Consider the following 27,364-nt stretch of genomic DNA (forward strand, 5'->3'; position numbering starts at 1 on the left):
ATGCAATTTTATAAACACTCCTAGTTTGTATACCACCCCAAAAAAATCAACTTTCAGCTTTTTAAATCCCAAGTAATACGTTCTACACATTCACACTCTCAACCCTAATCCATGAGCCTCACTCTATTTTCAACTTTATTTTCCTTGGTCTTATTCTATCCCTGACCTCTGCACCCGCCCCACCCTCCACCTTTGATTCTTACTCCTGAGGTCACTGGGCCTCTCCTCATTTCCTTGTCTCATCCCATTCCAGACTATTGTATCCTCTACCCCACTCTATCTCTAAGCCAAACTCTGTCTCTGTACTCAGAGTGATTACCAAGAATTGGTAACGTCTTAAGGACGGGATAAGAATGTCTTTTGAGTATATTAATAATGATAAAATAAATATAAAGGATTTGTGTTTATATTCTAATCAAATATCCAAAATGACATAACAAAACACCTTCTCAGAAAAGCATATGTTTTAGCCAGAAAAAGAGTTTTTCTGGATTTCCTAGAAGTGAACAGGAAGAAGATAAAAAATCTCATATGTCATAGGCACTCAGAACCCATCCTGTACATCCTGAAATTGCCTAATAATAATAATAATAATTCAATAGGAATTACTACGTATTTCTCATGCTTGAAAAAATTACTTATAGGCCCTTCTTCTTTTTTTCTTAATGTAACGTAGAAAAGAATGCAGCATAAGGGAGAATTTATTTTCACTCAGTTACAAAGGAAAAAGATCTCCAAATCCTATTTTAATTGAGCTAGTAGAGACAGAAAAAAAAAAAGAGGCGAAAAATAACAAATTAACTTCCCAAATCCAAGTAAGTCTGTCACATCAGGCTAGTTCTTCCGGAGCTGAGAACATCTTGCAGCAAAATGGATTTTCCATATAATTTCTCCCTATGGAGTGTATTCAGAATTAGCCCAGAATTTTCAAGTGAACAAAGCAACTAGGTAGACTAGGGATTTACAGGGTTTTAGCATAGAGGAAGGTGTTTACAAGCATTTCATCCACCCCTACCTAGTGCCTGCATTCCTTCTCTGATTTCCCACGTCCATTAGCTCACGGCAGCACTGTGTTGCCTAATACAGTGACCTCTATCCATATGTATCTTTTGAGTACTTGAAATGTGGCTGGTCCAAAATGAGATGTGGACCATCTTAGCTTTTCATCAAGAGTGTGTAAACGTTCTCTTTTCTCCACATCCTTAGGTATTTCTGATGCCTGAAAGAAATGGGAAGGCTTCAGGAGGACTACTAAAATGAGAAAATAAGGAGTTTGAAAGGGATAGATCTCTGCAAAATGAAATCTGAAGATCATGTTATATAGAGAAAATACGTATTTGGTAGTAGTGGACAGGTGGGGTTGACAGAAGTGTTTTGACTTTCCTTAGTCACATCTCAGCATTATTTATCACCTTCTGGTTTAGAAGGTATAAAATATACACTAAAATCAAAGACTTAGTAAATTTAAAAATTTATATTGATTATAGTAGTAGTTTTGCTATCTTAAGCTAAATGAAATATATTATTGAAATTAATTTTATAATTATTAATTATTTGTAGCCGCTAGAAAATTTAATATTGCATATATGCAATTGTAAACCTTCTGGCTTAGAAGTGTAAAATATACACCAAAATCAAAGACTTAGTAAATTTAAAAGTTTATATTGATTACATTAATCATTTTGCTATATTAAGCTAAATGAAATATATTATTGAAATTAATAATTTTATAATTATTAATTATTTGTAGCCTCTAGAAAATTTAAAACTGCATATATGGCTTAAATTACATTTCTATTGGAGATTGCCACTTTAGAGGCTTACACAAATTGGTAATTAATTTTCTTAGTTCTTCCCAGATTATGTGTACAAGGCCGTGATATAGGAAATTGTCAAGATGTAACTTAATGAATAGACATGAGAACTTACTGGTTTGTGTCTTTGGATGGGACCTAAATAACTGAGAGGCAGTTATCCCATTCATGAAAATGTAGAAAGGGGAGCTGGTATGGTAATGAATAGTTAAGATGAAGCTGATTTATAGCTAGTTTAACTTTGTATAGCTGTTGGCTGCTGGGAACCCGTATCTCCCCACCTCTCTTCTAGACAGTCTTTCTCAGCTATGACAGCAACTTAAGCAGGAATAAAGTGAGCATTCTCTGTCCACCAATGGGTTTAGCCAGACAAAAACACAAAAGGGTAGAGTTTATTCAGTTTCTGTAAAAGCAAATATCTATTATCCAGACAGTGACAAAGAAGCCTCAGAAAGGGTGTTCTGCTGAGTTTGCTTTTATTGAACAGGCAGTTGGACAGGCAGCATTGTAATCAGGACATTTTGAGGGCTCAGACTTGGTGGAAATTTCTTTATACCCTCAGATTACGGAGTCTAGGAGGAAAGAGATGGAAAAGACTGAAAATCAGTGAGTCTATTCCCAACAGCTCTGTATTGTTTTCTATAGCAAATAAGACAAGCTCCAAAGAATTCTTTGTATATACAGAGGTGAAGGTAGGTGATTCAGAATTGGGGTTTACTTTTTCCCTCATGGCTTTCAACAATCTTCCCGTCATTCATCCTAGAAGAGAAGATGGGTAGGTTAGATACTAGAACCCAGAGCTATTGCAGAAATGTGGGCTGTATATTTATAGCTACATCTTAATCAAAGAAATACATAGATTCTGCATTCTGCGAAGAAGTAACAGTTTAAAATCAGTTTCACATTTTAACCTGTTTGATACAACAAATATTGAGCACCTCGTATGTACAATGTGTTGAGGTGGATACAAAAATGAACATGGCTCAATTCTGCGTTTGATCACATGTAGCCTTCATGCTGATAAAAAAAGAACTAGGTGTAATTAGCACCATTTTGCAGATGAGGAAATTGAGCTTCAGAGAAGTTTAGTAACTTGTCACTGTCATGTTAGGTCATAACTTGAATTCAATTCCTGTAACATGAATGTTTTCTACTATAGTTTGTTGTAGGCCACTAGAATGTAATCAGCTGTCTTCCTTTGCCTGACTCATCCAAATATTTGAAATCAACCTTTAAAACATTAAATTAATATTTTAAAAATAATCTTATAGGGGGTGAGGGCCTCAGGAATTTTCTTTCACATAACCGCACATCTTCAACTAGTACCACCTGGGGCATGAACAGCACTGTCACTCCAAACTCAAATCTCCACTTTATTGCCTATATCAACTCCAGGCAGATTTCTTTGGTTTGAAAGTAGCAAGCTTTGGTCTTCCTGAATCCTTGAAAAGCTGTCATGAAATTGACGGATATAGATAAGAATTTTCAAGTGAACCTATCAAAATACATAATAATAACGTAGAATGCAAGATGTCCATAGACTTGGGAAATCGTTGAGAAATAGAGATAAGAATAGTCATTTATTTATCTCACAAAATAATATTGGTATTTTTCTTAATATAGAAATTTCCTTCCAATCTAGCAAATCATCTTTTGAGATAATGCCTTCTCGAGAGCACTTAGTTTTCAGAATCTCCTGACAACTAAGGAATGGTAGTAGAGCATTGGAAATGAAGTCAGGATATCTACATTGAACCCAATGTATTATACTGAGGGACTTTAGTAAGTGACAGTTTCCCCCAAGATGATTTTCTGTAAAGTGGGAAAGACAGTGATCCCTGCCCTAATCAAATGACTATTGGAAGGAAACAAACAGAAAATGTATGTAAAACTCTAAAGACCTATGTAAATCTTAGTAGTTACTGTATAATAGTTATTGCATAATAGGAAGTATTATGTATTTAGCAACAAAAGTGTGGGTTCCAAGATACTCAACGTACTTTTCCAGGAAAGTTGTGACTGCCTGGACTGTTATTCTATTCTTGAGATTCCAGACTTTCTTAGAGAAACTTCCACGCAGAAATAAAGTTCAGACAAGAGGCTTCAACCCCAGTATTTACATCCTTACTAGTCATCAGAACAATGCTAGGCCATGACCAGTCTGTACCACCTGTACCCAAGATCATACCCTTGAATGTTACACAGGGACCTGAAGTTCCACCTGTGTCCAGGACACTTTCAGTTTTTGTTTCGTTAACTAACACCACAATAACTTTTGTCATTATTAATGTCTGCTATGCAACTCCAGTGGAAAGCACACACCCAGAAATGGAAGAACGGCACTCTTTTATAACACCTTGTGTGCCGAGCCCCGGCAAGACTCTTCATTATTTAAAGAAATACATCTTACCAGTATAAACCTATGGCAAATTCTTTATAAAGTAGTTTTTCCAAGTTGCCTACGCAGGATGAGAGTTACAGGGAAGTGTGGTCTAAGGTGTGGTCTATTGGACTGGCATAAAGCTATTTTGACCTTCGTCTCCTGAGATATATGTAAAGGTGAGTTTGTGAGGAGGGGGAACAGTATATTCTGTCAATAAAATGGGAGCAAACTACTAAGAATTTCTATATAATAAGACAGCAAACACAATACAGGGACTAGAGTTAAAGTTTAAATTCTCTTTTTATGGATTCTGGTAAAGAACCAGAATAGAGGTCTTTAAATGGGTGGTAAATAACTTTGTCAAGCCCACATGAGAAAGATAAGGTCTTCTGATTTCATTCCAGTCCTCAGCTTCCTCTACGCTGCTTTCAGCTGCTAATGTGAAACTAGGAAGACTCTAGCTTACGAATCTTGTTTTCACAGTTTCCCATAACAAAGATTGTTGGGTAGACGTTTTTAATATGGCCTTATCTAGTATTGCTTGATTAAGATTTTCAAATCTGGCTGAACAGTTTCTGATTCCATTATTGCCAAAGCTTTCTGTGGCAGTGGAATGGAGCAAAGAGAATGTGAATAATAATCAATAGCTTTATTAAATATAATGCATTAAAATGTTGTTTATTACATATAATTTTATCAAACTACAATTGAAAATAATTTATTAAAAATAAATAAGCACTATACCATGGTCTGTTTATCTAAGTTCATACTTTGGACTCTTCTCTTTTTCTAAATTCATACTTTGGTCTTAGGCATAGTAATAATAGTGACATTAATTTTTCAGACATTGTGCCAAATGTATAAAAGTCAGTCTTTATTGAATATTTTCATAGTTCATTGGGATATTTGGTTTAGAGTATTTATGTGATTTGCCAAGAGTCTCATATAGGAAGCACAGCAAAAACTGAACTTTGCACTGACATTTATCCCAAAACAAAATATTTTTCTCTTATTTGAAAATTCCTATTTTTTCATGTTATATACCATCTCCCTGAGGATGACTATTTAAATAGCCACCAGGGAGAATGTCAAATTCAGTAATGCATGTTGAAACATCCTTTCAGGAGTTTAAATGAAATTGGTCAACTTTTAATGCTGGGAAATAATTTAATACAATGCAAAGTTCAAGAATATGGGCATTATATAGAAATTGTTTAAATCCAACTCTGTCACTCTCTGACCTCTCTTGGTCTCTGTCTCATCTTCGTATTGTAGATCACAGAAGATAAAACCTATCCTGAAATAAGAAACGTTATATTGGAGACATTGCTCATAAACAATCTATTAATGAATCCATTAAATAGTTCAAAATATTAACTGCTGCATTATTTCCACTTATTTCAGTAATTACTTAATTATCCTTATAGTGAAAATGTGACCAATTCTGGGTCACCTGACCTAGTGTTACCTCTCTGGCCAGATAAATGTCGTTACTCAATGGAAGAGAACAAAACCAGAACCCACTACTCCTCACAGTGTAACCATGGAGGCCAGTCTACTTCTGTACTTACAGATGAGGGCTTGCTGGCAGCGGTTGTTTCTGGGGTGCTGCTCTCCTCACACTTCCCTGTACTGCGGATGTGTGTATTTGTTTGGCGTATCCTAAAACAGATCAGAGGATGCTTCAACAATGAGGAAGTTCTCAGTTATAATAAGAAAATAAATAAGGACCAACGCGCAGGACATTTGGTATCAAACCAAACTGCATTTAGAGGGAGGATCTGGGATCTGCATTCAACTATTTTCATTTTCAGTAGGTATCGTCCAGGCTGTCTCTCTTCTGCTCCAGATTTGTCCCCTAGCCCTGGACCTATCCTGTCACATTTCATTCACTGATATAGTTCATAAAGAATGTTGGAAATAAACTTGGAGATCATCTGGTCTAAAGGTGATCTCGCATTTACAGATGCGAGAAATAGATCCGAGAGAGATGTTTGACTATATTGAGTACCAGTAATATGACTTGGGGAAAAATATAACAAGACACAAATGATACAGTCTGAGTTTTGTGGTTGGAATGAATCTTAAGGAGTATGAATTTTAACCCTTTCACTGGAGAAATATTATGAATCAGACACATACTTGTTTGCTTCTGGTAATGGGAAACTCATTATCTATCAAAGCAGTGCAATTTGTCTTTTGGCATTGCTTAAGTTGAAATTGCTCTCCTATAACTTTCTCTAAAACCTTGGAATATTGTTTCCTTTTGCCTCAGATAACCTGATCCTTCTTTATAATATATACTCCCAGCTCCCTTAACCAAACAAACTATCCTGAGGCATGTTTTCTTAATATTTTCATCATTTCAGTTTCTTACTCTAAAGTTCCCTTAAATAGAGCACTTGTTATGGGTCTATAAATTGATGAAAATGTTGAAGAAAATTTTATGGATAATTTAGGCTCTGACATTTACAAGAAAGAGGAATTGAAGGATTCTGGGCTGCAGATAAGGTATACATAGTAATGGAATTCCTGGGCAGTTATATTTATTGCTTAAACAAGAATTCTTAATTTTTCTTTTTTTTTTTTTAATTATACTTTAAGTTCTAGGGCACATGTGCACAACATGCAAGTTTGTTACATATGTATACATGTGCCATGTTGGTGTGCTGCACCCATTAACTCGTCATTTACATTAGGTATATCTCCTAATGCTATCCCTTCCCCCCTCCCCCCTCCCCACAATAGGACCGGGTGTGTGATGATTCCCTTCCTGTGTCCAGGTGATCTCATTGTTCAATTCCCACCTATGAGTGAGAACATGCGGAATTTGGTTTTCTATTCTTGCGATAGTTTGCTAAGAATTTCTTAATTCTTAAAAACCTATAAGGTCTATGGATGAATTTCAAGTACTCCATGAGCCTAATTGTTCATATCACATAATTTTTAAAAAATTTCTTGAAAGGGGTAACTTTCTTCATATTATCTAAGGAATCTTTGGTCTTTGAAAAACTAAGGAATTTAAGTGGAGATAAAAGAAAATTGTATTTAGACCCAAATCAATAAGGTCAAAATCCTGTCTGATTTACTTCCTACCGTTGTAACTTTAAACAAATTACCTGGACTCTCTGAGCCTCAGATTAACCTTCTGTGCAATAAAGATAACAACATTCCATAGCAGTTTGCAGGGATTCAGTGACTGAAATCTGAAAGTGCCTTATCTACCGTGCCTTACCTATAGATGAAGGATTATATTCAGATTTTATGCTTTTAAGCATATGACCTGAGGAGCGCCTTTTTCTTTTAAATATTTTTCCAGGATTAAAAAGCAGGATATCAGGGAGTCCTATCCTCATGTTCTAGGCCTTGCTTATAGCGTCCTAAGAAGGATAAAGTAGTACATGAACTGCAATGTAGGTCTGGGGTCAGGTGAGATGGAGAAAACAAGGTTTGTCACTATTCTCTCCTTGAAAGCTGGCCAAATGGTGGCCAGGAGAAGGGAAGGGATGCACGTAGAGGCAAGGGGAAATTATTTAAAAATTCAGACAGCATTTGAGCAGAGTAGCAACAACAAAACTAAAGCCAGTAATAAGAATATTAAAATGAATCCGGCCGGGCGCGGTGGCTCAAGCCTGTAATCCCAGCACTTTGGGAGGCCGAGACGGGCGGATCACGAGGTTAGGAGATCAAGACCATCCTGGCTAACACGGTGAAACCCCGTCTCTACTAAAAAATACAAAAAACTAGCCGGGCGAGGTGGCGGGCGCCTGTAGTCCCAGCTACTCGGGAGGCTGAGACAGGAGAATGGCGTGAACCCGGGAGGCGGAGCTTGCAGTGAGCTGAGATCCGGCCACTGCACTCCAGCCTGGGCTATAGAGCGAGACTCCGTCTCAAAAATAAAATAAAATAAAATAAAATAAAATAAAATAAAATAAAATGAATCCCTTGTATTCAACTTAAGATAAAAATATTTTTATATCTAGCAGTTCTCAATCGTCTGTGAAGTCAGCAGCTCAGAGAACTGTCTCCATTTCTCCAATGAAGGGAGTGAGATTCAGAATCATGAAATAATATGCCTCCAGATACCCAGATAGCCATAAATATGAGAGCAGACATCGGATCAGCCATTTACTTATTGTTCTTTCTTTTGTACAGTGCACTTTCCTTTGGCAAGGTACTACTTCTCTCAAGAGGCGGGGTTAAAGAAATGGGGAATCTGTAGCTATATTATAGTCACAGGAGCTTTTAGATATTATACACTGGGCTGGGTTTATATAGCCGTACTCCTCTACTGTTTTTGTCCACTACACACAGAATGAATGATATTCACACTCCCGTGACTGTGCACAGGCTTATCCCTATATTCTGTAATTGTAACCCCACTATTATTTTTTCATTCTCTTTTACTCAATAGAGCATATAGCAATGTAGGTAAGCAATTTACCAAAAGAATAGCCTTAAATCTTTTCTATTTTACATATAGGAAAGATAATTCACAAATTTTGAATTTTTAATTTCTACGATGAGTAAATTACTTGCAACACCCTTCGAATTTATATCGGTGCATTACTATGGGTTAACACTCTAGCTGAGAAATTCTAAACTGGAAGATATGATGGGGCAACTTGAATACTTACAGGTTTTCATGACAGAGCATGCAGGGATTGTTGTAGGTTTGGCCGTCGTCACCACAGACAGGCTTTAAATCCTTCGGACAAAGATAACCTATCCTGGGCAATACTCGGTAGTCCTTGCACATCTCAGAATCCTGAAGAAGCAAAACATAAAGCAGACTTACTTTATGGCATTCAAAGAGATGGATGGGCTTAAGAAAACCTCTTGAGTTCCTTAATCCAACTTGAATAAATGGTCATAAAAGGACTGTGATATAGGTTATTCAAACTCAAAGATTGATTTTGCACCATATGAGGTGAATTTAACTTCCTGAATTTGGCCATTTTTAACTAGACAAGGTAAATAAACAAAGAAACAAGGAATAGCAAAGCAATAAGAAAGCAAAAATCCTTTATAATATGTGACACAATTACCTGCCCATAAGAAGAAATCTAGAATGATAGGCATGCTAGAAATAATATTTGCCTTTTTAAGTGAAGATACTGGTTATACACAGCCTAGAAAGGAAAGACTCAGAGATCAATACTCATAAATTGCATGAGTTTTTGAGTCCTAGCTCTACCACTAACTAGAGAAGTGACTTATCTAACTTTTCTCAGCCTTAATTTTCTCATCTGAAAATCATAAATAATAGTAGTCCTTACTTTATATTACTGCTTTAAGGGATTAAAACAGATAATGCATGTAAGTTCATGCTTAACACAGTATCGGTCACATACTAAGTGTTCAGTAACTTTTAGTTGTCAGTGTGTGTTCCAGGGTAAAATCATATGTATATTTTCCATGTGAAAGAAGAAACATATTTGCTCTTTGTAGTGTTTTGGAAGTACGAGTTTAGTAATTAATGATAATTACAAGAACTTGATTGGTTTTTTAAGAAGACAAAAAGTAGAGCCAAAATATAAAAAAATGGATTCAAAAGCAAATAGGATGATGGAAGACTTAAATCCAATGGTATCAGTAATTACATAGAATATTAACAAGTAAGTACTCCAGTTAAAACACAGAAATTATCAAACTGGAAGAACAAAAAGAATCAAGTATATAATATTTATAAGAAATATATTTATAAGTAAAGGGATGAGTTCTAAATAACTCATGACTCAAAGTAATCATAGAATTTAGAAATGAAATGAATTGCAAAGAAAATATAACCTGTCAAATCCCAGCAGCCAAAGCAGTAATTTGGGGGAAATTTATAACCTTAATACATACATTAGAAAAGAAGGAAGTTCTAAAATGGATGATCTAAACTTTCATCTGAAGAAGCTAGCCAATGATGAGCATAGAAAAATTTTTAAATAAATAATAAAGAGGAGAAATTAATGAAATAGAAAACAGAAAAAAGCCAAAAGTTGGCTGCTTGAAAAGATTAGTAAGTTGATAAGCTATTTGCAAAATTGTTCAGAGTCAAGTAAACATATATTAACCAATATTAGAGATAAGAGATCATCGTTATATGAGCTGTAGATATTAAAAGAATAATTTAGAAATGTTATAAATAACTATATACCAAAAAATTTGACAACATAGGTGAAATTAATACATTCCTTGAAAACTACTTACTGAAAACAGGCACAAAGATGACAGAAAATTTAATAATATTATATCTGCTAATACTCATTTTGGAGAAGTCAAGCAGCATTTGTTTGCTTGTTCCTTTGTTTTGATAAATGATTCAAACACCTAAATGAATTGCTTTAGATTGTGGTGAGTTCCATATTAGTATAAATATTCATGGAGAATTTAGATAAGTAACTTATATGAATCCCTGGCAAAGGTTAGACTCAATCAGGTATATCAAGTGTATTTTTTCAGGTAACTGGTGCTATAATGTTCAAAAGGTACTACAATGCTCCTTACTCTCTCTCTCTCTCCTTATTTTTTTTAACATAGTACTTCAACTCAACAAATTCTGTTGACTCCACCTTCAAAACAGACCCAGTATCTAACCACCTCTCAAAAGTTCCACCACATGGTATAAACTAGCATCATCTCTTCTGTAGACTACTGCAATAGCTAATTAGCTGTCCAGCTCTTGCCTCCCTGCAGTGTTTTCAATAGATATCAGGCAAAGTTATTCCTTTAAAATATAAATCAAATCATATTACTCTTCTCAAAAATGTCAATCAGAATATTAGGCAAAGTCTTTAAAACTGTCTACAAAACCCTTTATAACATAGCCTCCCATTAGCTTCCTGACTTCCTCCTCTACAGCTGAGGTAGCTCTATTTCAACAACACTAAACGTTTTGCTATGTTTTCTCCCTGGAATATGTTCCCCTCAGATATACCTACAGAATCAGTACCCTTAGGTCTTAATGTAAATGTCACCTTCTGAGAGAGTTATTCCCTATATATGCCACTTAAAATTGTATCCCCTCCCCTCCCCATCTCAGAATTTACTGTACCATTTTTTTTTTTCTGCCTTATTTCCTCCTTGGCATTATTTTATTTATTTATTTGTATTATTTATTGTATCTGCTTTTCCAATATACTATGAACTTCATGGAGTGAGTGCTATCTCTTTTGTTTATGGCTATTAACCTAGCATACATAAATAATGCCTGTAAAAATAGTGGGTGCTCAATAAGTATTTGTAGACTGACAAAAGGACTGCTGGCTTGATGAAAAGAAATGAATAATGAAAGATTTATTTTTCCAAAAGAAATCTCAGCTCCAAAACAGACTGTAGATTATGAGGGAGAATGAGGGGGTTACTGGTCTGCTGCTGATATCTTATTTCTTCCTGCTATCACAGAAGAAATATGTGCATTTCTTTTATGTGACTATTATACTTTAGCATTTTTTTAAAAAAACATATTTTGTTAATAGCTCTTCTCCATGCCTTTGTATCCCTGATGTAGAGCCCAATTTACATGAGCCACCACACCCAGTTCAGCCTATATTTTAAACAAGAAGTTTCAGCTACTGGGAATTGCTAATTTGTGGAAATGTACACCTGTGAGCATGCTTGGCATAGAGTTCCAGGATGTGGACACAGATTTGGTTGGAGGAGGGAAATAAGCGGAAGCTAGGTGAGGAAACTTGTTGATCTGCTAAAATTACAGAATTGAGGCACCTGACTACGTATTCTACCACATGTGAGACTAGTCACAATTATTCCACACCCACATTGTAAATTTCAAAATGTACTAAACTGAAGCAAGGCAAATAATCTCAAAGGGCACAGAATAAGGCACTAATGAGAAACCCCAGAACTCTTGCCAAGCATAAACTGCATATAGTCCTCAAATGACTTCAGGATGCACTGAATCAGCAAACCTCAGACCCTTCTATGAAAATAGCAAATAGCAACAGGTCAAAAAAAAAATCAAGAAAATTAAACTGATAAGTAGCATTTCAGAAATAGTCCTCCTTACCAGAGAACTGAGAGAGTCTGGGCTGTCTTGCTCTTGAGAAGCTCTAACATGGGATGGCTTTTCTTGAAGTTTTGCCCTTTCCAAAGCTTCTGTTAGACTAGAGAAGAAAACAAAAAGTGACTGAAAATAAGAAACAGTTCCTATAACTTTCAGTGAGAAGTTAAGCAATCCTCATAAAATATGACAGAGGCCAGGCATGGTACCTCACGCCTGTAACCCCAGCATTTTGGGAGGCCTAGGCTGGCGAATCACCTGAGGTCAGGAGTTGGAGACCAGCCTGGCCAACAGAAACTCCGTCTCTACTAAAAATACAAAAATTAGCTGGGCATGGTGGTGCACACCTGCTATCCCAGCTACTCGGAAGGCTGAGGCAGGAGAATCTCTTGAACCCGGGAGGCAGAGGTTGCAGTGACCTGTGATTGCACCATTGCACTCCAGCCTGGGCAACAGAGTGAGACACTGTCTCAATAAATAAATAAATAAACAAATAAATAAATCATAATCATAGAACATTGAGATAGTGACCAGGATAACATATTAAGAAAATACACAATTAGGAGCTGGTTTAGAACTTTCATCACTTAACAGATGACAAGCGGCTTGATGTGCTTAAGTTTTGATTTTCTAGAACATAAAATGAGAGTAGTATTTGGTAATTCCTCCCTCAAAGAACACTTACTATGAAAAGCTAAATAAATTTGACTATTGTTGTGTTCACAGTGCGCTTTACAACCATCATCATCATCATCATCATCATTTATAATGTCCATTGGTCTCCACTTCTAGTTGCTTTTTAGAATAATCTAGAAACTCTTTCTAAAAAATAAATTACATCACCCCAAGATTCTGATGTAATATATTTTGGGGTGTAAAAATGTGTGTTTATTTTTATGAGGCATCTCAATTGAGTCTGATCTAGTTGTGGAATAAAGATCTTGAAGAATTTCTTCTAATTATGATGCTGAAAGTTGAAAACAAATTGTTTAATGACACAGTTAGTATACATCTTGGTTAGAATTTACGGAATTTCTGTCTCCAAGTCTAAATGTTCTTTCTACTATATCAGGTGTTCTCAATTTGAGGACTTTAATTCTAAAGACTTATTTTTAAAATCCCATAGGGTTCATAAATACACAAATTTATTCAATCAGCAGTTTCTAAAAATGCACTTCCCCTGCTAGCTGTAGGAGGAGCAGAATCATCTTACTCACAAGACAGCTCTGCACATGTAGCACTTGTTTGTATAGAACTTTCCATCAGCACCGCGCACTGGGTCATTCTCTCTAGGGCAGATGAGCTCATTGTTCCTTATATAGTTTCGAAATTCACTGCACTCATCCTAGAAAATGAGAAAGCGAAAGTGAACGTGACTTTGTCCCTTTTTGGCTTAGTGATTTTTTCAAACTTGGTTTTAGGAAGTCCTCTCTTAGTTCTGGGCTCAGACTCACTGTACTTATCCTGGCAACAGAGGCCAAGGAACACACAGGTTGTCTAAACTTTGCATCCTCTGCTTCATTCTGAACCTGTCTGCACTGGTCCTGAAAAATGTAGGGAAACATAACACAACACTTGATAGACCTTCTTGTTTTTTCCTCCCGTTCATCTATCCTTCCTTTCCCCTATTTTCCCGATGAAGCATGCTTTTGACAAAAGGACAATTGCTCAGGGATCTAACTCTACAAATGTGATTGTTACTATTAAAGAACTGAATGAAGATGTCTTCTTTGTAGTCTTGAAAAAGAAATAGAAAAGAAAGCATCATGCACGCACACTACTGATTCTTTAATGCTGATAAAATCATCTGGTGAAAACAGAAGCGAAGCTAAAAGGGAGACTCAGATTAGTTTATATTGCCTGAATTATGAAAATACATATCAACGAGCTACCCAAAGCCTTATTTCACACTTAAAGTGTCAAAGATAAGCATGCAGTTGAGTTGGTAAAGAATTTTACCCTCTACTTTTCAATCCATATTTCTCCCAAGGAAGAGAGACTAAAACATTAATTGACACACACTCTCAGAGAATTTTCCACAAAATCAAAAACGATATCAAACCCCAAAACTCCCCAGAAAATCCTGTTATGATCCAAAGTGGCAAGACTAGTAAAATCAATTTTCTTTGAAGTTAAGAGATTAGTATCTTTATTATTCCCAAAACTGGAGAAGAATGCAAAATTCCGAGGGTGAAAAGTAAGAGAGTTATTTTGGTATCCTTTAAGAAATAACCTTTGCATTATTTGAGGGCTTGCTACTTGATTTCTCTTCATCTTTCTTTTTTCTTTCATTAGCTTCTCGATCGCTGCAGATTTAAAAAAAAAAAAAGATAGGGTAATTTTTCTAGGGTTGTTACTGAATTGTCTTTAACCAAGTGTTTCTTCAATGCTAAACATTAGCAAATCTAACACTATTTTCTTATACTTGAAAATAAAATTCTAAGAATACTTTTCTATAAGCTAATCAGTTCTGATTGTTGGAATTTTCATGATAATATATTTGTGGCAATGCTATCGACTATCATAGATGCTGTTACTATACTCTTATCCAGAAAAATATGATCCTAAAAGGTCTTTATTTTTCCTTAATATAACAGATTTATGACTCTTATCTAGAAAGTTTCTATAATTTTCATTTTTACTTCTCTAATTAAATTATAACTAAACTCATAGTTTTTATTGTTATTTACATAGGTATAATGCTTTGAAGTTCAGAAGCATTTTTAAAATGTCCTCGAATCTCCACAAAACTATATTGTGCAGTTATTTTTCCCTTAGGAGGAACTGAGGCTCTGCACAATGAACTGGCCTGTCCCAGGTTACGTAGCTGATAAGCTACCTCTTCCTACCCCAGAGGTTCTGGGTGTGATTATGCTTCTCAACATCAAAATAAAAAAATTATTGTGAAAGGGCTTTGGAAATTGTCTCTTCAAAAGAGAGGAGCTATCGTATCATTAATGTATGATGCCAAGTATCTTAGGTTTTAAAAGTAACAAGAACTAATTTCTGGCAAACAGGCACAACTATCAAATTTATTGATAAACCTTTTTACGTACAAGATGCTCTGACACATAGCACATTTATTGATGTGCATCTTGCCATATGGGCCTCGAACAGGGTTATTTTCTCTGGTGCAGATAAGCTTCCCATTTATCCGCATGCTTCGAAATTCACGACACAGATCCTACCAACAGTAGCAAAAAAAGATGTTACTGTCATGGTATAATCTTTAAAACCTGATAACGTGATTGACTGATTAGATATAAACTCATAACACAGGAAAAAAAAAACAGAGAAAGTAAAATTTCAGAGAAGAAATATGTTTTAAAGGCACTTTAGTCAATCTCTACGTAAGAAGTTTGAATCTTGTTCATTGCATCTCTCTCAAATGATTGTCTTGCCCTAATGGAATTTCAGTACTGCCTAAAGCAGCCTATTCCTTTAAAAACTAAGTGTGTGTGTGTATATGCGTGTGCGTGTGTGTATATATATATGTGTGTGTTTGTGTGTGTGTGTGTATATATATATATATATATATATATATATATATATATATATATATGTATGATCTTGCTCTGCTGTCCAGCCTGGAGTGCAGTGGTGCAATCATAGCTCATCGTAGCCTCCAACTACTGGGCTCAAGCAACACTCCCACCTCAGCCTCCTAAGTAGCTAGAACTATAGGCATGTGCCACGGTGCCTAGCTAACATTTTAAATTTTTTTGTAGAGACGGGAGTCTCTCTGTGTTGCCTGGGCTGGTCTTAAACTCTTGGCTTCAAGTGATTATCTCACATTGGCCTCCTAAAGCACTGAGATTACAGGCATGAGCCCCCAATGCCCTGCCCCATCTCATTTTAATACAATTTTCTATGAGGCAGAGCCCCAAACCTGTCTCCCCATGAGTGCACTCAGTATTCCACACATAAAAAGTCTACTTCAAAAGCCCTGGAATGAACTAAAAGACACTCTTCTGCAAAACATAAAAACATGTAAACTTTCAGCTTCATTTCTCAACAACAATTTACCAAGAACAAGCAAAAAAAAAAAAATTTATTGTGCAAAGTGCTTTGTCATGTGGCTTAACAGATTTATTTTAGTGGTTGTAAAAATCTTATAAATAAATACTCATCATTCTCATTTTACAGATGAGAAAAATAAATCTCGGCGATATTAAATAAAGTCAATGTTGAATTTGTGATCAGAAACCTGCTAACCACCAGGCTATACCTTTTTACTTATTTGCTTTTACAAGGCAGAGAATAAAACTCCTATCTGTGGATAAGTATATGGAGCTGCCTTTTGTGTTCATTGAAACATAATGATCGTAAAAAGAAGCCAATAGAACCGAGTCTACAGACAGGATCTGGAATGTATTAAAATCTTTAGAGAGCTTCAGAAGTCTCTCGAACTTCGTTTAAGCCCAAAGAGCCAAAGTGATGATATGGAAACATTACCTTAAAAAATAACACAGTAACCTAGATTGTACTTACCCTTCTTTCTTTAAATTGTGATGTCCGTAAACAAACAATTCCAGGCCTTACTTTTTATTGCAGCATTCAAAAAGGTATTAATTCTCTGGAATTAAATACCTATCAACATATTAAATGTCTCACAACCACCATTTTCACAAATTACTGGAAGTATTTTCTTTTCCAGGTGCTCACAATACCACATACATCTATAATAGCACTCCTCTGACTGTATTGCAACCCTGCAATTCAGTCTTTGGTTCTTCTATTCATTATTTATGTGTAACTAACTTCTCTTAAGTTTTCCTGAATTCTAAAAAATTAGAAAAATATTACCCACTGCATAGATTTTGGGGGAGGTTTAAATATAATTATTGGTAAACCTTATTTAACTTTGCATGTGTAGATAAAACTGTAGTTCTCTATTTTACACACACACACACACACACACACACAATCTCAATATTTTCTTTTTATTTATTTTTTTAAGACAAGTTCTCACTCTGTTGCCCAGGCTGGAGTGCGATAATGCTATCACAGCTCACTGCTGCCTTGAGCTCCTGGGCTCAAGTGATCTGCTCACCTTAACCTCCCAGTAGCTAGAGTTGCAGGTTTGCACCATCATGCCCGGCTATTTTTATTATTATTGTTATTATTATTATTTTGTAGAGACAGGGTCTCACTATGTTGCCCAGGCTGGTTTTGAACTCTTAGGCTCAAGCAATTCTCGTGCTCTGGTCTCCCAAAACACTGGAATCATAAGAGTGAGTTACCACACCCTGCCTCCATATTTTCTTTATTGTTGGTTTTTTTCACTCAATATTTTCTATCTATACATATAGATAGCATTCTTCTGTTTGAAATTTTTTAGATAAGGATCATAAAATTAAAAATTTACCAAGATTTTAAATAGATGTCCTTTAAAGATCATGTGAAGTTGTGCAATAAAATTCCCAAAATATTTTTAAATAATGATAATTACTATTAATATTTCATTTTCTTTAGTCACTACAGGCTTAATGAAAAGTTGCCCTACCAATAGGAAAAATCTTCCTAGGGAAATTTTACTATTTTTCTGTTCTAACTGGAGTCCGTCAGTGGATTAAAAGAGATTGTGCTGTGTAATATTCTACGTGTTGGTGTTGTAGTGTTGAATACTATTTATGAAGACTAAAACTGAACACTAGGTGGCAATGAAATGCCAGATCAAGAATTTATTATCTCAAACTCCAACTTTTTTTCTTTCTGTTTTTTTGTTTGTTTGTTTGTTTGTTTTTGTTTTTGAGACAGAATCTCGCTCTGTCGCCCAGGCTGGAGTGCAGTAGTGCGATCTCGGCTCACTGCAAGCTCCGCCTCCCAGGTTCACACCATTCTCCTGCCCCAGCCTCCCAAGTAGCTGGGACTACAGGCGCCCACCAGCACGACCGGCTAATTTTTTGTATTTTTAGTAGAGATGGGGTTTCACCGTGTTAGCCAGGATGGTCTCGATCTCCTGACCTCCTGATCCGCCTGCCTCGGCTTCTCAAAGTGCTGGGATTACAGTCATGAGCCACCGTTCCTGGCCTCAAACTCCAAACTTTTGATACTAATTTTCTTTGTAATTTTTGGCATCTGATTGTTTGATATTTATTTGTTTAAAAAATTCAGAAACAGGCCGGGCGCGGTGGCTCAAGCCTGTAATCCCAGCACTTTGGGAGGCCGAGGCGGGCGGATCACAAGGTCAGGAGATCGAGACCACAGTGAAACCCCGTCTCTACTAAAAATACAAAAAATTAGCCGGGCGCGGTGGCGGGTGCCTGTAGTCCCAGCTACTCAGGAGGCTGAGGCAGGAGAATGGCGGGAACCTGGGAGGCGGAGCTTGCAGTGAGCCGAGATCGCGCCACTGCACTCCAGCCTGGGCAACAGCGTGAGACTCCGTCTCAAAAAAAAAAAAAAAAAAAAAAAAAAAAAAAAAATTCAGAAACAGCCAAGTGCGATGGCTCATGTAATCCCAGCACTTTGGGAGGCTAAGACTTGAGCTCCAGCAGATCACTTGAGCTCAGGAGTTCAAGACAAGCCTGAGCAACAGCAAGATCCTGTCTCAAAGGAAAGAAAAAATTCAAAAATGAAATTCACTGGCTAACTACAATTGTCACTGGTTCTACAATTGCATCAGAGTCACTCTTGGGGAATTGAAGAGCATGCTATTTATTTTCAAGGTCTGGCCATGACTTCATTGTTTACCATTATATTGCCAATGATTGGGACAGAGTCAGCATTTCATGAATATTTGTTGAATAAATTTACCATACAGTGAACTAACTGAATTCAGGTATTAGCGTGTCTAACATCTATTACCTCTTTGTCATTGCTCCTTTCTCCCGTATTGCTCCTGTTTTCATCCTCTTTCTTTTTTTTTTCAGCTGCTTCCTTTTCCCTGGGGGGAAAACAATGAAACATTTCAATCAAAGTGAACAAACACCTCATTAATTACTAGATCTGCTTCTAAGACAACTGCCATTTTCTCAAACTGGTAAGAAATGACTATTGTACTTTAAGACTCACAGGCAAAATCTCATTTTGAAACATACTCACAGTTTTTCCTTACACATAGCACACTTATTGCCATGTGTCTTGCCATCTGGACCCCGGACAGGGTCACTTTCTCGAGTGCAGATAAGTTTTCCATTTTTCATTTGGTTTCTAAACTCATCACATGTATCCTGAAAAGATGGAAAGATTATATTGGAAGGGCTGTTTTTACAGAGTATCTGATTGGATTTGAGAATCAGAGGATTTCTTTCCAAGAGTCAGGCAGCCATGTAACCTTGCTGTGGTAGGCAAAATAATGGCCCACAGAGAGGACATTCCACAATGTCCTCTGTGGAATCAGACTCTGTTTTAGACATATGTTGTAATTCCTGGAACCTCCAAATAGGTTGCTTTCATGGCAAGGAGGAATTATGGCTGAATATGGAATTAAGATTGCTAATCAGCTGAATTTAAAATGGGGAAGTTACCCCGGATTATCCAAGTGGGGCCCAGGTAATCGCAAAGGTTCTTACTCATGAAAGAGAGAGGCAGAGGCAGCAGAGTCAGTGTGAGAACGATACAACATGAGAAGGACTTGACTGGCCATCACTGGCTTAAGGGTGGCCACAAGCTAAAGAATACAGGTAGCTTCTAGAAGTTAGAAAAAGCAAAGAACCAGATCCTCACCTAGAGCCTCTACAAAGGAATGCAGCATTATCGACACCTTCATTTTAGCATGATCAGACCCATTTAAAACTTACGGAATCCAGAAATGTAAGGTAATAAATTTGTGTTATTTTAAACAACTGCTTGTAGTAACTTATAATAGCAGCAAAATACTACAAAAACAAAAATAAATCCCAGTATACTTGCAAAACCTCATTTTCCCTATCTATAAAATAAGGTTAAAAGGCCATATTTGACCAGGCTGTTGAAATAATTAATAAACTATTATTTATAAAATTGCCTCATAAAGTGATAATCACCGATAACTTGGTAACTCCTGACCTTCTATGGGCAAGCTCTAGCTTGATCATATTGGCACCTTCTTCTGTAGTTTTGATCGCCAACTGTTGACTCACAGAAAGAACATTCTTGCCAAAACCCAAATAATAACTCACCTTCCCTGATTCTGATCCAGTCCCATTTGAGCTGGAGTGAGAATCATCATTTTTTCTCTCTGCTTCTCTTTCCCTGGAGGAGAAAAAACTCAATATTCGTCTTGTTAACACATATTTACCCTGGATTATGCAGTAAGTGTGTCCCGTGCAAATGACAAGAAGCCAACTTTCTTCAACTGTGCTGGTCAATGATTCCAAATGGCCATCAAAAAGTCTCTAGAATTCTGGCGCAATAAAGAACAAGGGTCTACCATGATAGGACTTAGACTTCACAGAATTGTAATAGAAAATACAATAGAAATCAGCCACTTGGTTAACTGCCCTTGCTAAGGCTCATTGTTCCTTAGAGAATGCAAGAGAAAAAATATAATATTTGGAAACTAGCAAAAAGAATAATTTGCATGGAAAGAGCCATAGCAAATGAGAAATAGCCATTCATTCACGAGGAATGTGACTATGTTTTAGACATGCCTGTTGAGAGACATACTTACAATTTTGCTTTACACATCGTACACTTATTGTTGTACGATTTGCCATCAGCATCACGTACAGGATCACTCTCCCGAGTACAGCTGAGTCTTCCATTTTTCATTTGTTCCCGAAACTCAGCACATTTATCCTGAAAACAGAGAAGAATGAAGTCCCCCTGGATTACTTAGTCTACTGTATTCTTAATAAATATTTTTAACAATCTGAGTAAGAGAAGTTCTTTCACCTCTCTTTATAAGAAACATAACACCGCCGGTGTAGGGTCCAGCCCCACAGGGTGGGTGGGTTTTTCTCCCCTTGTGCGGAGACGAGAGATTGTGGGAATAAAGACACAAGACAAGGAGATAAAAGAAAAGAAAACTGGGCCCCGGGGACCACTACCACCAAGACGCGGAGAGCGGTAGCGGCCCCGAATGCCAGGCTGCGCTGATATTTATTGGATACAAGACAAAGGGACAGGGTAAGAGTGAGAGCCATCTCCAATGATAGGTAAAGTCACGTGGGTCACGTGTCCACTGGACAAGGGGCCCTTCCCTGCCTGGCAGTCAAGGCAGAGCGAAAGAGAGGAGAGAAAGAGAGACAGCTTATGCCATTAATTCTGCGTATCAGAAACTTTATTACTTTCACTCATTTGTTACTGTTATCTAAAAGGCAGAGCCAGGTGTACAGGATGGAACATGAAGGCGGACTAGGAGCGTGACCACTGAAGCACAGCATCACAGGGAGACGGTTAGGCCTCCGGATAACTGTGGGTGGCCCTGACTGATGTCAGGCCCTCCACAAGATGGGGAGGAGTAGAGTCTTCTCTGAACTCCGGGGAAAGGGAGACTCCCTTTCCTGGTCTGCTAAGTAGCAGGTGTTTTTCCTTGACACTGACGCTACCGCTAGACCACGGTCTGCTTGGCAGCAGGCACCTTCCCAGATGCTGGCGTTCCATTAGACCAAGGAGCCCTCTGGTGGCCCTGCCCGGGCATAACAGAAGGCTCACACTCTTGTCTTCTGGTCACTTCTCACTATGTCCCCTCAGCTCCTATCTCTGTATGGCCTGGTTTTTCCTAAGTTATAATTGTAGAGCAAGGATTATTATAATATTGGAGTAAAGAGTAATTGCTACAAACTAATGATTAATGATATTCATACATAATCATATCTGTTATCTATATCTAGTATAACTATTCTTATTTCATATATTTTATTATACTGGAACAGCTCGTGCCCTCAATCTCTTGCCTTGGCACCTGGGTGGCGGCAGCCGGGCGCGGTGGCTCATGCCTGTAATCCCAGCACTTTGGGAGGCCAAGGCGGGCAGATCATGAAGTCAGGAGTTCGGGACCAGCCTGGACAACATGGTGAAACCCATCTCTACTAAAAATACGAAAATTAGCTGGCCATGGTGGCAGAAGCCTGTAATCCCAGCTATTCGGGTGGCTGAGATAGGAGAATCCTTTGAACCCAGAAGGCAGAAGTTGCAGTGAGCCAAGATTACGCCATTGCACTCCAGCCTGGGTGACAGGGCGAGACTCAGTCTCAAAAAAAAAAAAAAAAAAAAAAAAAAAAAAAAAAAAATCTAGGTCTGGTGTCTGCAGAGAAAAAGGGACCAAAATCACCCACGTTCTAATTACAAGAGATGAGTTATCATGGCTACTAATGTTGCTTTTAAGGATCTATACAAGGAAATTGTAAATATGACTGAATTTAACAGCCTATATTAAATGTCAGCAAGCTACAGGTTCCCCTTGGTACACTTAGGGGACTGGTTCCAGGATCAAAATCCATGTATACTCAACTCTGTCAGTTGGCCCTGTACAACTCACCTATACAAAAAGTTAGTCCTCCAGATATGCAGGTTTCACCTCCCACAAATCCTGTATTTTTTATCTAAGTTTGGTTGAAAACAATTACGTACAAGTGGACCTGGGAAGTTCAAACCCACTTTGTTCAAGGGTCAATTGTGTAGCCCACAGGGAAAAGTCTTTCCTGCTGCCTGTTCTTACACATAAAGTTTTGCTGAAACACATCCTCACTCATTTATTCAGATATTATTTTTTGGCTTCTTTCCCACAACAATGGCAGAGTGAAATAGTTGCAGCAGACATTATATGACCCACAATGCCCACAATGCTGAAAGTATTTATCTGGCCTTATACAGAAAAAAAAATGTGCAGATCTCTAGTGCAGATAGAAGAGAGAGAAAAATGCTGGAGGAAAACCCAAAGTTACACAAAATGTCAAGGAAGGTAGGTTTGACCAAGTTATGAACAAGACAGACAAAATGTCTATCACACAAGTCTAATCAACAGGGCTATTCCTTCAAAGACAGAACTCAGCCTCTTACAGCAAAAAAGATGGAAAAAAACAGAACAGCCAGAGTTTATCAAAGGTAAATATTGGGCCTTTGTCAGATCTGGAAGTGAAGACATGGTTTTGATATTCTAAGGTTGTAAAAGGATAAATAAGGTGACTGCAATTTTATGAAACTGTGTTCATTGACCCAAGGAGTGACCTTCTGTGCAACATTGCCATGCTGACACTTAAAAATGCCTCAAGAAACATGCTAAACCTTTGCCTAAATTATTTTCTTTTATCCCTGGAAGAGTACTGCTAAATCAGGGAAAGTAGAATCCAGCGAGATGAAGTAATTTACTCAATGTCTCACACGTCCAGGTAGTAGGGGCGGGATCGTATCCCAATCTGACTCCAAATCCTGTGTTTTTTTGTCCTATCATGCTGCCTTGGATCGACAGAAAAGACACCTCAGAAAAGTGGCTCTGTCAAAGGCAAGAAAGAATAATGAAAGAAAATGAAGAGCATGTGATGCTGATGAGAACAATTATTGATATGAAGTCTAGATTACCATAAAGAGGGCTCAGGAGACTGGGATAAGGTCATTATATATTGTTAATTATTTCAAGGTGTAAAGAAGTCAAAATGAAGCCCAGAGCAGTGAAAATGTGCTGATATCTTACCTGCAAACTTAAGGAGAAAATTATCTGTTCTCCCAAGGACTCAGCACTGTATAAAACTGCCTTTACCATAGACTATATATGTTGTGTCATAGTCCTATTGTCAAGGAGTTGAGCCCGCCCCAGTTACTGAAATTAGAGGTTGCTCTCACCTGAGTGTTTCCTCCTCCACCATCACTGGAACCATGTCCTGCAGCATTTCTCTGATCTTCCTCTTCTTTCCTCTTTCTTTCCTCATCTTCTTTCTGGCTGGAAATTAGAAAGTGGGAGGTAGGGAATAATAGATTACAGATAATGGTGTGCATTTCTTTGAGTTTCTCATTATATGAACAAATCACATATGTATAGAATTATCGAGCATTGAGTTAACATCTACTCTGCTGCAGTCCTTCTCTGAAAATAAAAATACAAATTATATGGAGTCCTTTGCCAGGAAGGGGTCTCATTAAAATAAAAGAACACCACATATATATCACCACAAACAAGACAAGGTGAGTAAAGCTGGATGTGGTGGTTCACACCTGTAATCTCAGCACTTTGGAAGCCTGAGGTGGGTGGATCCTTGAGGTCAGGAGTTCGAGACCAGTCTGGCCAACATGGCGAAACCCTGTCTCTACTAAAAATACAAGAATTAGCCGGGTGTGGTGGCGTATGCCTGTAACCCCAGCTACTAGGGAGGCTGGGGCAGGAGAATCGCTTGAACCTGGGAGGCGGAAGTTGCAGTGAGCCGAGATTGCATCCCCGCACTTCAGTGTGGATGACAGAGCTCCACATCAAAAAACAAACAAACAAACAAACAAAAAAAGACAAGACGAGCAATTAACTAACATTTCATAAATGTTCACTAGGGATCTCCAACTGTGTTTATCATAAATACCTAATGATCAAGAGGCCCCAAAATCATTATCTTCTCTACCAAATGTATTCTTTCTCCTAGATTTTCTACCTTTCACAAAAAACAAACACAAAACAGTGGAATCATCTGTAATTGCTCACTGTCCTTCAGCTTACATAGCTGTTGCCACATGACATTGACTTCACCTTCCCAGCATCCCCCACCTTGATCCACTTGCCTTCTAGCCTACATCCTTGCTCTGCATAGCTGCCTCTTCCTAGGTTATTTATTGCAGTTCCTCCCCCCTACATGAGTAGCAATTCTTAAGTTTAGTACTTTCTTTCTCTTTTTCTCCTGTTTACTGCTGATAAATGAATCTTCCTAAAGGAACAATATTTATGGCACATACTGTCCTATCTGAACAATTTTTGCAGCTTCCCATTACATATAGAATTGACCTCAAAATCTGTGGTGTGCATTCAAGGTTGATAAAGTTGGTAAGTTCTGACTAAACTAAATGACTTGCTTTTTTCCTAATTTTAGATCCTTACTCTTGCTGTTCCCCTCTTTTCCTCTCATTACTTTCTGTCATGTTCACATTTTATCTAAATTATAAGGTCCAGTTCTATCCCACCATAAAACTTTCTATTAACTGTCTCTTTCTTGAAGTACCATAACATACTACAGACAAATTTTTCATTCAACAGTTCCTCCTTTGTATTATATTACCTTATGTCCAAGACTAATCTCAGTGGACTGCATGATTTCTGAGAAGATTATCTATTTCATTCACCTTTGTATAACCATTATACACATTGTACATTGTAGATGTTTGGTAAATGCTATTGAATGACTTAAATTTTCTAGGTGTACTTCCAAACTTTGTGTAAAGACCTATTTTTCATTTTCTGAAAATGTGTTATTTTCAACAATGTAGGTGAGGACTCTGACATTAAAATCTGTGTGTTTTCTTTCCAACATGAATTGCGAGATAATCCAGAGAAAGGATCCACTTGATAGCAAATAACTTAAGAATTTTATCCAGGAAGTGTGATCCACTGGTAGAGTCTACCCCAGAACTAACAGAGAATGTGATAACTTAGTTGTATATATATATTTTTTATTTCTAGAACTGTGACTCTTGGCCATTATAAAGAAAAGATTTCTTTCAAATGCTTTATGGATAACCTTGTGTTTCTATTACATGTAAGGAAAGGACAAACACAATACATATTATTTGCCTGGCTCATTGCTTCCCAAATTCCACCATCCCATAGTAGCGGTTTTCTTTGTGCACTCACAAGACTGCCTTACACATGGCACACTTGTTGCCATGGGTCTTGCCATCTGGGCCACGCACAGGATCATTTTCTCTTGTGCAGAAAAGTTTTCCATTTTGCAAAAGACTCCGAAATTCATCGCATGTCTCCTAAAAGGAAAAGAAAAGGAGAAAGCTTGAGTATCTTCTTGGAAATTAGTTTATTGGGTTGCTACTAAGTGCTTTATGAAAAAAAAAAAAAGAGAGAGAGAGAGAGAAAATGACCTGAGAATTTTTTTTCTGGCAATTATAGTGTTCAATTTCTATTAAGCACACAGGACTTAAGAAGAAGGCTCTATTTCTTTTTCCTTGATAGCCCCCAAATCCAGACTAAACCTGCAACCATACACAAGACTCTCAATAAACTTAGTTCTCTGATGACTGGGCACACTCCTTGTTTAGGGTTACATGAGGAATTGAGACAGAATAAGCAATCACTTAAGATCAAAGAGTTAATTACAAATGGCCGTTACAATTGATTTTGTATTTTATTCTGAATTCTTTAGCTTAAATTGAAATTCAAAGAAAATGAAAGAGGGAATTTTTCTCCTAGCTCTGCTTAAAAGTTCATTGCCAGATCCCCTAATTAATCATATTTAGCAAAAGAAAAATAATATGAGAGGAGAGTTTGTCTGTAGCAGTAATGTGAAATCTGAAATTATCTCATACTGAAGAATTTTCTCTTACAGATGTTGAAGAGTGAATCTATTTTTCATGTGAACTGCTATTATTTTTAAATTTAGAATTACAACTGTGCAATACAACTTTAAACAAGCCAAACATACAGAATTCCAGGGCAATACTTCTTTAGAGGTGATTTTTATTATCAATAGTCTTTGATGGGGGCAGGGAAATGACCACAACTTGGAATAAACTACTTGGAGCCAGCCTTTTTGAATCCGAGAAAATATTATTTGGGGATGCTACTTTTTAATATTTTTCCCAAATATGGGCATGAAAATATAACCACAGGTAAAGCAAGGAACACACGTGTTGACCAAATGTGGTAATCAAAAACACATTGTGTGCTAGAAAGAAGGCTGGCTTTGGTATCAGGAAGTCTAGGATTGAATTCTATTGTTTACAGAACTTTGAAGTATGAAGATATTGGTGCTGATACTCATACTCCCACTAACTTTATAAGTAAGTTATTCTTTTTCTCTGAATTTTTTTTCTTTTTTTTTTTTTTTTTTTTTTAAGATGGAGTCTTGCTCTGTCACCCAGGCTGGAGTGTAGTGGCACGATCTTGGCTCACTGCAAGCTCCGCCTCCCAGGTTCACGCCATTCTCCTGCCTCAGCCTCCCAGGTAGCTGGGACTACAGGCGCCCAGCACCACTCCTGGTTAATTTTTTCTATGTTTTTAGTAGAGACGGGGTTTCACCATATTAGCCAGGATGGTCTCGATCTCCTGATCCGCCCACCTCCGCCTCCCAAAGTGCTGGGATTACA

The 27,364-nt window shown here is 37.3% G+C and overlaps 1 protein-coding gene across 1 annotated transcript in view; it reads right to left on the reverse strand.

The window, feature by feature from the left end:
* Window positions 1–2,276: 2,276 nt before the first annotated feature.
* SPINK5 (serine peptidase inhibitor Kazal type 5) overlaps window positions 2,277–27,364 on the reverse strand; it is a 74,672-nt gene continuing 49,584 nt past the window's right edge. Inside the window, exons 21-33 of the mRNA XM_050794055.1 lie at window positions 25,899–26,026; window positions 23,915–24,011; window positions 20,802–20,929; window positions 20,311–20,383; window positions 19,253–19,380; window positions 19,016–19,094; window positions 15,265–15,392; window positions 14,442–14,514; window positions 13,426–13,553; window positions 12,215–12,311; window positions 8,835–8,965; window positions 5,769–5,859; window positions 2,277–2,573 (exon numbers count right to left, since the gene is read on the reverse strand). Of these exons, the coding sequence (XP_050650012.1) occupies window positions 2,565–2,573; window positions 5,769–5,859; window positions 8,835–8,965; window positions 12,215–12,311; window positions 13,426–13,553; window positions 14,442–14,514; window positions 15,265–15,392; window positions 19,016–19,094; window positions 19,253–19,380; window positions 20,311–20,383; window positions 20,802–20,929; window positions 23,915–24,011; window positions 25,899–26,026 (1,290 nt within the window). The 3' untranslated portion in view covers window positions 2,277–2,564. The remainder of the gene's footprint in view (window positions 2,574–5,768; window positions 5,860–8,834; window positions 8,966–12,214; window positions 12,312–13,425; window positions 13,554–14,441; window positions 14,515–15,264; window positions 15,393–19,015; window positions 19,095–19,252; window positions 19,381–20,310; window positions 20,384–20,801; window positions 20,930–23,914; window positions 24,012–25,898; window positions 26,027–27,364) is intronic.

The sequence above is a fragment of the Macaca thibetana genome, chromosome 6, assembly GCF_024542745.1.
Source record: "Macaca thibetana thibetana isolate TM-01 chromosome 6, ASM2454274v1, whole genome shotgun sequence".
In the NCBI taxonomy this organism is placed as follows: domain Eukaryota; kingdom Metazoa; phylum Chordata; class Mammalia; order Primates; family Cercopithecidae; genus Macaca; species Macaca thibetana.